General features: G+C 38.2%; 1 protein-coding gene across 2 annotated transcripts; it reads left to right on the forward strand.

The window, feature by feature from the left end:
• Positions 1-2,166: 2,166 nt before the first annotated feature.
• Positions 2,167-5,319, forward strand: LOC109180816 (protein SDE2 homolog). 2 transcript variants are annotated; one of them, XM_019330524.1, is made up of 4 exons: positions 2,168-2,922; positions 3,822-4,006; positions 4,130-4,419; positions 4,866-5,319. In XM_019330524.1, the coding sequence occupies exons 1-4, from the start codon at positions 2,252-2,254 to the stop codon at positions 5,010-5,012; spliced, it is 1,293 nt and encodes a 430-aa protein (XP_019186069.1). In that variant the 5' UTR covers positions 2,168-2,251; the 3' UTR covers positions 5,013-5,319. The 2 variants fall into 2 exon arrangements, with proteins under 2 accessions (XP_019186068.1, XP_019186069.1); XM_019330523.1 differs by having other exon boundaries at positions 2,167-2,922; positions 3,822-4,419.
• The last annotated feature ends 6,359 nt before the right edge of the window (positions 5,320-11,678 follow it).

Here is an 11,678-nt window from a genome sequence, read left to right on the forward strand (position 1 = left end):
GAAGCGCACCGCTGATGGTTCAGTTGAGCGGTACAAAGCCCGGCTTGTGGCGAAAGGGTTCAATCAGGTAGCAGGAGAAGATTTCTTTGACACATTCAGCTCGGTAGTCAAACCGACCACAGTTCGGATGCTCTTTTCTCTTGCGGTATCCAACAAGTGGACTCTACGTCAGTTAGATGTCCACAATGCCTTCCTTAATGGTCATTTGGCAGAAACTGTGTACATGAAGCAACCTCCAGGTTATGAGGACCCTACGACACCCGGGCACGTGTGTCATCTACAGAGGTCCCTATATGGCTTGAAACAGGCCCCACGAGCCTGGTTTAAGCGTCTTCACGATTTTCTGTTGTTTGCAGGTTTTAAATCATCCAAAACCGACGTATCCTTGTTTTACTACTCGGCTGGGGAGTCCCGAGTGTTTTTGTTGGTATACGTCGACGATATTATAATGATGGGCAACGACGCCAACCTAGTAACTTCACTGTTACAGCGTCTATCCACTACGTTCAAAATTCGGGATCTAGGATCTCCTGGTTTCTTCTTGGGTATAGGGACAGTTGCGTCAGGTCAAGGCTTCATTCTTTTCCAACGGCGTTATATGTCGGATCTCCTAGGCCGTTCAGGGATGTTGGACTGCAAGCCCCTCACTACACCAGCTGCTGTCACCAAGCCAGCTACACCGACTGAAGAACTATTTGACAACCCGACTCAGTATCGTCGGATAGTTGGCACCTTACAGTACTTAACCATCACTCGTCCTGACTTGGCTTACGCAGTCAACCGACTGTGCCAGTTCATGCACACACCGACTGTTGATCATTGGGCGCTTGTGAAACGTGTCTTACGGTACATCAAGGGGACCCTTGAATACGGGCTCCACCTCACACCCTCCGCCTCGACCAGCATACATGCCTTTTCGGACTCAGACTGGGCGGGTTGCCCAGTAGACAGGAAAAGTACGAGTGGGTTCGCGGTATATCTCGGCTCTAATCTTATCTCTTGGCTATCCAAGAAACAGCGCACTGTGGCACGCTCCTCTACTGAAGCTGAATACAAAGCGTTAGCTGACGTCTTTGCCGAAGTGACCTGGGTTGTGTCTTTACTACGAGAGTTGGGTATGCATTCTGGTCAGCCTTCCACGTTGTGGTGCGACAATCTTGGCGCCACTTATCTGTGTGCTAATACGGTGTTTCATGCTCGCACCAAGCATGTAGAAATTGACTATCATTTCGTCCGTGACAAGGTGGCCTCCGGGGACTTCGTCGTCAACTACGTGTCTACTACGGACCAGCTTGCAGACATCTTCACCAAACCGCTCCCGGCACCGAGGTTTGCTGCTTTACGAGACAAGCTCAATGTTGTCTCCTTACAACCTTGCGCTTGAGGGGGTGTGTTAGTCTATCTTATTATTATTATTATTATTATTATTATTATTATTATTATTATTATTATTATTATTATTATTATTATTATTATTATTATTATTTCTATATTGTATAGTTTGTATTCTAGTGGTGATAGATTAGTTGACTTAGCCTTTTCTATTAGTTAGGATTAGTTAGAGTTTCTTTCATCGATATACTCTGTAATCCTATCTTTTGTTGCAATCTATCTGAGGTGATTTCTCTAATCCTGATTAAGATTTTGAAGAAATATATATATATATATATATATATATATATATATATATATATATATATTTATCAAATTTAGTGTTAGGCTTGGCCATAGAAGTGTTGAAATACTTACACCAACTTTGCCATTAGTCATGAAACATCCCAATTGGATGGATGGCTTTTCCATTTTTATATTATCCCAATTGATTTTATCCCTGGCAATAGCGTTTAATATTTTTAACAATTTTTAAATTTCTCGCGTTTAAGGATAAACGTAAATATTTAAAGACGAAAAATCCAACTTGCCGGATTCGAACCAGCGACCTAAGGATTGCCGGATACGTGTTGGCAATCCTAACAATATTTATTTATTTATTGAAAATAAAACCAAGACTACCCTGTTATTGTGTGGGACTCGTAGTTATACTAGGACTAGGATAGAAAAAATGTTCTGAAATAAAAGGATAAAAAGGGAATTGCCCCACTTATAAATAGAACCAAAATTGGAATTAGCTCTTTAAAAAAAATGATAAAAACGGTCAGGGACTTGGATATATAGTCGGTCAGAGCCAACAGTTTTCATTCTTTCCGTCGCTCGATCGAATTGTCTCTCCAAACCCACCGGAAAACTCACGATGGAAGCCGCCGGAATCCACCAAGTGCTTGTCAAGCTCCTCGACGGCAAGCACAGAATCATTAATTTCTCCACTCCATCCGTATCTATCCAAACCCTAAAACACAGAATTCAAACCCTAACTCTAATCCCCACCCATCTCCAACTTCTCATCCCTTCCGACTCACCCTACCTCCTTCAAGACAACCAAACACTCAATCTCACAACCGGACACCAGCAGTCCAAATTTCCCGTGGTTGTGAATGTCTTATTGCGGTTGAGGGGAGGGAAAGGTGGATTCGGATCGTTGCTTAGAGGGGCGGCGACTAAGGCGGGGCAGAAAAAGACGAACAATTTCGATGCCTGTCGGGACATGAGTGGGAGGAGGCTGAGGCACGTGAACGCCGAGAAGAGATTGGAGGAGTGGAAGGCGGAGGCGGAGGAGCGGAAGCTTGAGAAGATGGCGGAGGATTATATCAACAAGAAGGCAAAAGAGTTGGCGAAGAAGGGAAGCGGAAGCCGGAGTAAGACTGGGGAGAGCGCCGATAAGTATGTGGCTAAGTATAGAGAGGATTCTGCAAAGTGTATGGAGGAAGTCGAGAGGTCGGTGAGGGAATCGCTTAAGGGATTCGTCAGTTCTAAAAGGAAAGCTGCTGAACTGAATGATTCAGATTCTAAGAAGCTGAAGATATGGTAAGGCCTTTGACATTCTGGTTCAAAAGTTTTCAAAATCTGTTTTTTATTAAATTGTGAAATCAAAATTCATTATAGATTTATGGCTGCTTTGCTTTTATCCTTACACTATTTTTGCAGAAATGTAAAGGGTTACAATTAAAACATGGCACTTAGAGGGCTTTGGTACTTTCCCATCAATTATATTCTTGGGAAAATATTTCCTAGGGATGTATTTGATGGGGAAATATTTCCTTAGGAATGTAGGGGATGAGAATAATTTTGCTATGTTTGGTGTTATCCTTCCTAGGAAGAAATCAGATTACAAACATACATGAAAACTTTTTTCAAGATATAGTAAATAAAATCCAAAAGGAAGAGACATGCATCATTGTTGAAGATTATATTTGATATAGAAAACTAGTCAAGAATACCTACTCTCTGTACCTAGATGCAACTTTGAAAAACAATGTGTAATGGTGGGAAGTCAAATTTCTTTTATTTATAGGAGACTTTTAATCGGGTGCTAAAAAGGATAAATACATAATTGAATAAATGGGAAAAAGAATCCTACCCATTAGATGGGTTTATTCTCCTTTATATCATGGAATTGGATTCACAGTTAACCTGAACTTTCTTAAGTTAAAGATCCCACCAAACGTTGGAATTATTTTTCCACCACTTAAATTCCTAGGGAAGTTTGAATTTTTTTGGCTATCAAACGCCCTCTAAAGTTGTTAAGTTAGTTGTTTAATTAATGTTAGTCTATTAAGTAGTTAATTCTGAAAGCAATGAATAAATTTTTGATGTATGAGTTGAAATCTGAAACCCAGTTTTTCAGAATTACTTTGCTTGACTTCTAATTGTAATTCAAATTCTATCTGTTTATGTGCTGAGCATTCTTGTCTCTTTCTTGATAGGATGGGCAAGAGAAAATTTGATGATTCGGATAGTGAGGATATGGATGAGGACGGCAGCGATGAAGATGAGAATGAAAAATCTGTTGTTATAGATAGTGGGAATAATTCTGACTCAAGCATGGGAACAAATGAAAATGTGGACTTGGTTACAGGCCAGAAAATTGACAGTGAGAGTGGCTCTGAAGAAGAAAAGGACACTGTTGTTGAGAATAATCCTGAATCTAACAATATCGTGGATGGATGTACGGTTAGTGGTGAAGGCAAAAGTGTTACTGAACTTGGTTCAGACCAAGATCAAGATATTGTACATCAAAATGGAGATGCCCCTCCTCTGGACACTTCATTTGCATCTGAAAGTGGAACTTTTAAGGCTGAGAAGGAAGCATCCAATAGTTTTGGCTCACCTGTTGCTGAAGAAATTATTGATCAGCAAACAGGCTACTCTCCTTCTGGGAAGGAAGGAACATCTCTAATAGAAACCAGTTCTGATGTAAGGCCTAAAGCTGGAGCAGTCCAAGAGGGAGAAGGTTCTGTAAAAGTTGCAGATCCGGAGAGGGCCCTGAATTTTGATGAAATTTCTTCAGCTGAAGAATTGGAGGTATGTCTGCTATGATTAGGTTCAATATGTATACAATTATCTTGCACTGATATACTTGGATAAATTGTTAACATGAAAACATAGGGAAAATTTGACAACTGGAGTATAATTTATAATATATAGCTTAAGTTTAGGTCATACCATCATTGCATAAGAATAATCGCATAGCAGCAAGTGGTGTTTTGGACTTTGGTGTTATGCATTTTTTCCATCACTTAAGTAATCTATTTGCAGTCTGTCACCAGTGTGTGGCAGTAGTAACTCATCACAACTGGAGTCAATGTTATAAACTGGTTGCGTATTTGCAAGGATCTTATATGAGCTTTTCGTTTCCCAATCTGTTAGTAGTAGACTAGTAGTTGTACTTTGATGAGTTTGATCACGAAACAAGAGCAAATAAGGCAGATTTTTTTGTATTCAAACGGCCTTGTGTTTATTTATTTTAGGCCCTTGGCATGGAAAAGCTGAAATCAGAACTTCAAGTGCGGGGATTGAAATGTGGGGGCACACTGCAAGAGCGTGCGGCCAGACTTTTCCTTCTGAAAACCACGCCTCTGGAGATGCTTCCGAAGAAGTTACTTGCCAAGAAATGATTGTCCTTAGATACACAATTCTACATGTGCCCTGTGATAAATGTGAAATTTATGCTCAGATTTTGATTGTCTACCATGTATCCTGGAGAGAGTTTTTGCCTATGTATTCTCTTGATAGAGATTCATATAGTTATTGTATAATCAGGCAGTCCAAATTATGTACTGCAGGGCTGCAGGCTGTAACGTCTTTTAATCCCTTATCCTTCAAAACATAAGCAAATGCTAACTCCTAATCTGCAGTTATGATTTTGCTAAACAAGTCATGTGAAATATGTATAGCGTTCAATATAAGAAATATGTTTGGTCATGACTGGAGTCAAATAATTTTTTTTTCTCGATATTTATGTAAAATTGAGTGCTTATAACCTGGTGAATGATGAATGTAAGGTATTTTTTTGAGGTAGTTGTTTTGTTGACTTATTTTCACTTTTGGTCACGAGTATGATAATTTTCATATTTAGTCATTGACTATTAAAATCATTTTCACATTTGGTCCTTACTATTAAAATTTTTAGATTTTGTCTCATGATTTTTAAATTGATGCCATATTTAGTCTTTGTCTATTAAAATTTTTAAATTTGGTCCTACTACTTTTAAATCATTGTTTGGTTTCCAACTATTAAAATTTCAGATTTTCAGACCAAATATGACAAGGATTTAAAAGTTATGAGACTAAATTTAAGAATTTTAATACTTGGGGGACTAAATGTAAAAATGATTCTTGCAACATCATCATTGTTATGTAAGGTAAAAAATGCTATTAACAAAAACTAGACCTTACCTAACTGAAGTGTAGTATTGAGACTTGAGAGATGTTAATATTTTTTGCTGTCGCTTGCTATTTCTAACGTGGTCATTATCACATCATGCATCTTTTATTTTATTTAAATAATAATAGATCAAAACATTATTAGTGAAAATTAAACCCATACCATATTATGAATAATTTTTTTTTTTTTTTTTAATGTTTAACCACTCGACTACAATACATTTTAATTAATACTTTTTTAAAAAATACTATTGATTATACTTTCTTTAATTACTGCCGTCCAAAGAGAATACCCCACCACCGGAGTTCGATCTTGTGAACTTCTTTCAAGGGAGCCACAGACGTGCCATCTAAGCACAAGACAAGGTGCTTGGCTAATTAATACTTAGTTTAGTTTATTTAAGTACTTAATCATTTGGAAACAATATAAGTCAAATTAGTCATGAACAAAACGCAAAAATGCAATTCTATCATTAAATTGAAAAAAATAATAAATACAACACCAAGATTTATTCTTATTCGAAAATCCCAAGTTTTGGATACATTTATGTACCAAGTTTTGACCCAAAAAGTCAATCTGAGTGAAACCGGAAAGAAACCTGTGAAACCTGAACCAAGTGTTTTAACTAGAAACTATTTTTTAGAAAATCTATGTTTGACCCCAAATTATCCAAAATCACATTTTAGACTATGGTCTATGATGCAAGGTGAACCATGAGCTTCAACCACTTTGTCTGATGTTTTAGAAAACAAGCTGAAATTACTCTTTCACCCTCCACCAATCATTGAAGGTCATCCTAAGGTTTTGCACCCTTTATAAGCCTCATCATTCCATTGTTTTCATGATCTCCTTCTTGCCTCTCCACTCTCTAAGTTTGCCAAGGGAAAGAAGAAAACACAGTAAGAAATTCCTAGCTTTCATCTTATCCTTTCACCTCATTTTCCTTCTAGTTTCTTCATTCTTTACCTTTAATCTCTGAGTTTCTCCCTTAAGGTTGGTTTGTGTGGTTTGTTTAGGGAAGTTAGGTGGTGAAGGAGGTGTTGTCTGAGTTGTGAGGAAGGGGAAATCCACTCAAGAAGAAGAAGAAAATCAAGGTATAACATATGAACTCCCATCTAGTTTTATTTGACTCTGTGAAGTCTAAATTGAAGTGTATATGCCTAGAAGTGTTAGATTAATGTTGTTGTTGAGCTATTAGTGATTTATTGTTGATCTATGTTTGTGTTGTTGAGGATTTGGAAGTGTTGGATTGCTTTGAACTTGTTTGCAGGTGAAGAGAAAGACTCTGGTGCACCAGACAGTGTGCACCAGATAGTCTCACGGCATTAGCAAACGGACCTCGAGGAGGTCCGTCGGCTAGTACCGTGGAGCGACGATCCCAAGGGACGAACCATGAGATGGTCCGCCGCTTGGCGGAGCCAAGTGGCGGGGCTCCTCAAGCCCTACCACCAAGCTCCGCCAGGCCAAAAAGCCTACTAGCCGGGCCCTCTGTGGCTCAGCTGCGCGTTGTTCGGACCGGGACTCGTGGGCACTTGAGGCTTGGACACTCGGGTTCGTTACGACGCACTAGTAGAAGTTAGTTTCGTTGATTTTGGAGTTAGAATACATGATTTATAGTCGAAATTGTGAGAAATGAATTTTGTTTGTGTTCTGTAAATGTTTTACAATGAAGGGAAAGTGGGAGCATATGAGTTTCGTTAATTTGAGATGAAAAACATGATCAATATTTGTTAGAAATGATGTAGAAGCATGTTTAAATACTTGTTGTATTTACTGAGAAGATTTGCTAAGCTATTGAGAATTTGACATGATTAGTGTATGAAATTCCTATTTCACAGTAAAAGGTTTTGCTAGCAATTGAGTATGTTTTGAGAAGCATGATCAATACTTGTTAAGTATTTATTGAGAAGATTTGCTAAGTGTTGAGATTCTAGTATAAAACAGTACATATTTCCTCTTCCCAGTAAAGAGCATGATAGTAGACAAAACATGAAATTGGTCCTTGAGTATTTGTATAGTTTTCGAGTTCAAGTTATGAAATATCAGTTTGGCTTTTGCTTACAAGAATTATTTGACTAAATGTGCTAATTGTGTTGCTTAGCTCATGGTTAGTAGAATTGTTGAAACTATTGAGATTTCTTGCATAAGCCACAGTTTTACAAACTTGCATTCAAAAAGGGTATTTTGCCACTTTTAAAGAGTAAGCACAGTAAAGGCTCAAAGTGAAGCCTTAAGCTATGTAACACTCCATTTTTCTTAAACTTAATTAACAAACTTAACCTTGAAAGGTAAGCTAAGGCAACGAAATAAACTTGACTAAACAACTCAAAGGAGGTGTTGCCTCCACAATTACCCTTCACGGTAATTGCACAGGCAAAGATAGAAAACTAAAACATCAAACTTTCACTAATATTCAATAACTAGGGGATAAAACCCCGGTGTCCAGCACCATCAAAACATGGGGTAGTCAACTACAAATCTCAAAAGTAGATTAACATCAAGAGTTTAGACTACAAAAGCTTCTAATGCTAGTCTAGTCTAACTCGTACTCTCTCACGAACTGGGCTCACTTGAAAAGGGTTATCAAACAACAAGTAGAAAACAAATCCGTTAGCACGAAGCTAAGTATAACTCCACTCAACCCTGTAAAGTACTACAATATATACTTTTGGAAAACATTTGGTTCATCAAGCATTCTCAATCACTTAGGCAACACTTTAACATGCTTAACATGGTCTCTATATGCTTGCAACCTACTTAACAAATAGGCATGCTTTCACAATTATCTAGCTTATCATCAAGCTCATACTATCACATACTTAACTTATCAACAATCTCAAGTCTATCTAACACCTTAGTAGCAATCTCATGCTAACACATAAATCAATAAGCAAACTTGTGCTATCATATAATCAATATGCAATCTCATGCTATCATACATTCATCATGCAATCTCATGCAGTCATATAATCTATAAGCAGTCTCATACTATCATATACTCAATATTCAATCTCGTGCAATCATATACTTAATATACAATCTCGTGCAATCATATACTCAATACGCAATCTCGTGCAATCATATACTCAATATGAAATCTCGTGCAATCATATACTCAATATGCAATCTCGTGCAATCACATAGTCAATATGCAATCTCATGCAATCATATACTCAATATGCAATCTCGTGCAATCATATAGTCAATATGCAATCTCGTGCAATCTACTTGATCATGCAGTAAAATGAACATGATGCTTTTAGTATAAGTATAGATAGATATACATATACACTCTTTTGTAAAAGAACACTTTTTCTTGTGGAGGTTTCTTAGAGTCACAATGACTCACTTTATTTCTCTTGAGTCTCTTGACTCGATTACATTCTCTCGAGTCTCTTGACTCGATTGCTTTCTCTTGAGTCTCTTGACTCGATTGCTTTCTTTAATCATAGGTGAGGTAGGACTTCACCAAAAGGTGGATAGACCTATCTGGGATCGGCATCTAGCCGACCTAATACTCATCTCGCCCGTAGAACCACTCTCTTTGTTCTTTTCTCAAACTCTGTGGAATCAAGTATCGAACTATCAGCGTGCACACCCCTTGACCAGGATTCCAAGCCTGGCGGGCAGTTTCCAACCTAGTAACTCGAGAATATCTACCTCGTTACTTCATATCGGATCGCAATGTCCGTTTCTTGCTTTGCTTTCTTTCTTTCACTGTTTGTCGGTTCTATCCGATCTTATCTCTTTTCTTCCGAAAGGACATAGTCCTAACAGGGCCTCCAAACCATAGATTTTCCTCACTTATATAGATAACATATATATATCTCATGCAACTTCTTTACTTATGCAAACTTATGCACATAGCTTCTTAACAATTTCTCAATGCAATAAGAAGATGACTTTCTAAAACAGATATGAGTTTTTGAAAATAATACTTAGGCTCACTTTGGCCACTTATGCATTTTAAAACATGGTATGCTCAAATATGCACTTTACTGTAGAATGAACTTCAATTATCTTTTCACTGTGGATTCTCAAAAATTCTTTAAACATGCTCATAAATCATAATTTAGCTATTCTTCATTGGCAAACACTTAGCAAGTATTCAGCATGCTCTTTAACTCAAAATGTTCAACATAAACTCATTTACTGTAATCATGCTCTGTACTGTGATATTCTTGGCAATAATCGCAACAAGTCAATTAGACATTTAGGCAATGTTGCAAAACACGTTAGGCACCCCCTAAGCGCCGATTTTTTTTTTTAATTAAAAAAAAAAATTAAAAATTAAAAAAAATCAAAATTCACTAATAAAACATAAGGTTCCCATATTTATTTCTTTGAAACTATTTACGTAAGTGGTTGTAAAAGTGTTCAAAAGATTGTTTAAATCATCTAAATACATAAAAAAAACTAAAATTAAGAGCTAAAGAAGCATCTTTTTGAAAAATTAGTGGGCTAAACCACCTACGGCTATTTGCGGTGGATAGATCTCGAAAAATACGCGATTTGAAATTTTTTTTTTGTCCAAAATGGACAACCGAGTCAAAAGTTATGCCTTCCTGAACTTTTCCAACTTTACAACGCAAAAAAAAAAAAAAAAAAAACCAGCGGTTTGGCCGGCTAGGCGATCTAGGCGGCCGCCTAGACTGCCTAACCGGCCTTCCTCGCGGCGGTCGGGAGCCGCCTAGCACCTAGGTGCCAATTAATCGGCGCCTAGGCGCGATTTTTGCAACACTGCATTTGGGCATGCGTTTCTAGCAAAACTTAACAAATATAGATCATATTTCATTATCTAACATTCATATAATTGACATGCTTCTCAAATAAATAGCTAAAACCAACACTCAGCATTTTCCTTCACTGTAAACATTCACAAACAACTTCTGTAACATTCTTCTTCACAATTTCTATCACACAATGCTCAATTTTACTCCAAATCCCATGGAATCAATTTCTAAACATGCGTCGTAACGGCCCCGAGTGTCCGAGCCTCAAGAGCCCGCGAGTCCCAATCCGAAACGACACGAAGCTGAGCCACAAGGGTCCGACCACTGCACAGCTTCTGCTTAGCGGGGCTTGTGGCGGGCCTTGACGAGCCCCGCCGCTTCCGCTCTTGCCTAGATCCGTGCCCTAGGGCTGCTCCTCCACGGCCCTAGCCAACGGCTCCTCCCAAGGGCCGTTGGCTAGATCCGTGCCTCATCTGGTGCACACTGTGTTGTGCACCAGTGAGCTTCTTCTTCACCTCTAAGACATTTTCATGCAAATAAACACTCCCAAATCATCAACAACACATCAAAGCTCAACAATAGATCATTTACTAGCTCAAACACAACATTATTCTAGCAATTCTACTAATTTCAAGCACAGAATAATGACTTCACAGAGTCAAATAGCTTTGGGAGTCCATGGGGTTATACCTTTGTAGACTTCTTCTCTTGGCTGGGATTCCACCTTCTTCCCAAGCTAGCTACACCCTCCTTCACTTCCTAGACAACTCAAACAAACCATACAACCATCTTACTACTAAGTTCTCAGAGATAGAGTTGAAGGAAACTTGAAGAAATGGAAGGCTAGAGCTTGGAGAAACTTACTATGTTTTCTTCTCTTTGGTTTTGCAGAGCTAAGGTTTGGGGGAAGCAAAGAGTGGAATCAGGAAGGGAAATGAGCTTACTATTTCTTTTATATGGGTTCAAAACCCTAGGATGGTACCCAATGATTGGTGGAGGGTATAAAGGTAAAGCTTGGCTAAAAGTTTATATCAGACAAAGTTTTGGATTGTTTGTGGTCCACCATGCTTCATGAACCAAGGACCAAAATCAAGATTTAAAATAGTTTGGGGTTGAAATTGAATTTCCCAAAAAATGATTTCTAAATACACTTGATTTAGGCT

The sequence above is a fragment of the Ipomoea nil genome, unplaced genomic scaffold (genome assembly GCF_001879475.1).
Source record: "Ipomoea nil cultivar Tokyo-kokei standard unplaced genomic scaffold, Asagao_1.1 scaffold1034, whole genome shotgun sequence".
NCBI lineage: Eukaryota > Viridiplantae > Streptophyta > Magnoliopsida > Solanales > Convolvulaceae > Ipomoea > Ipomoea nil.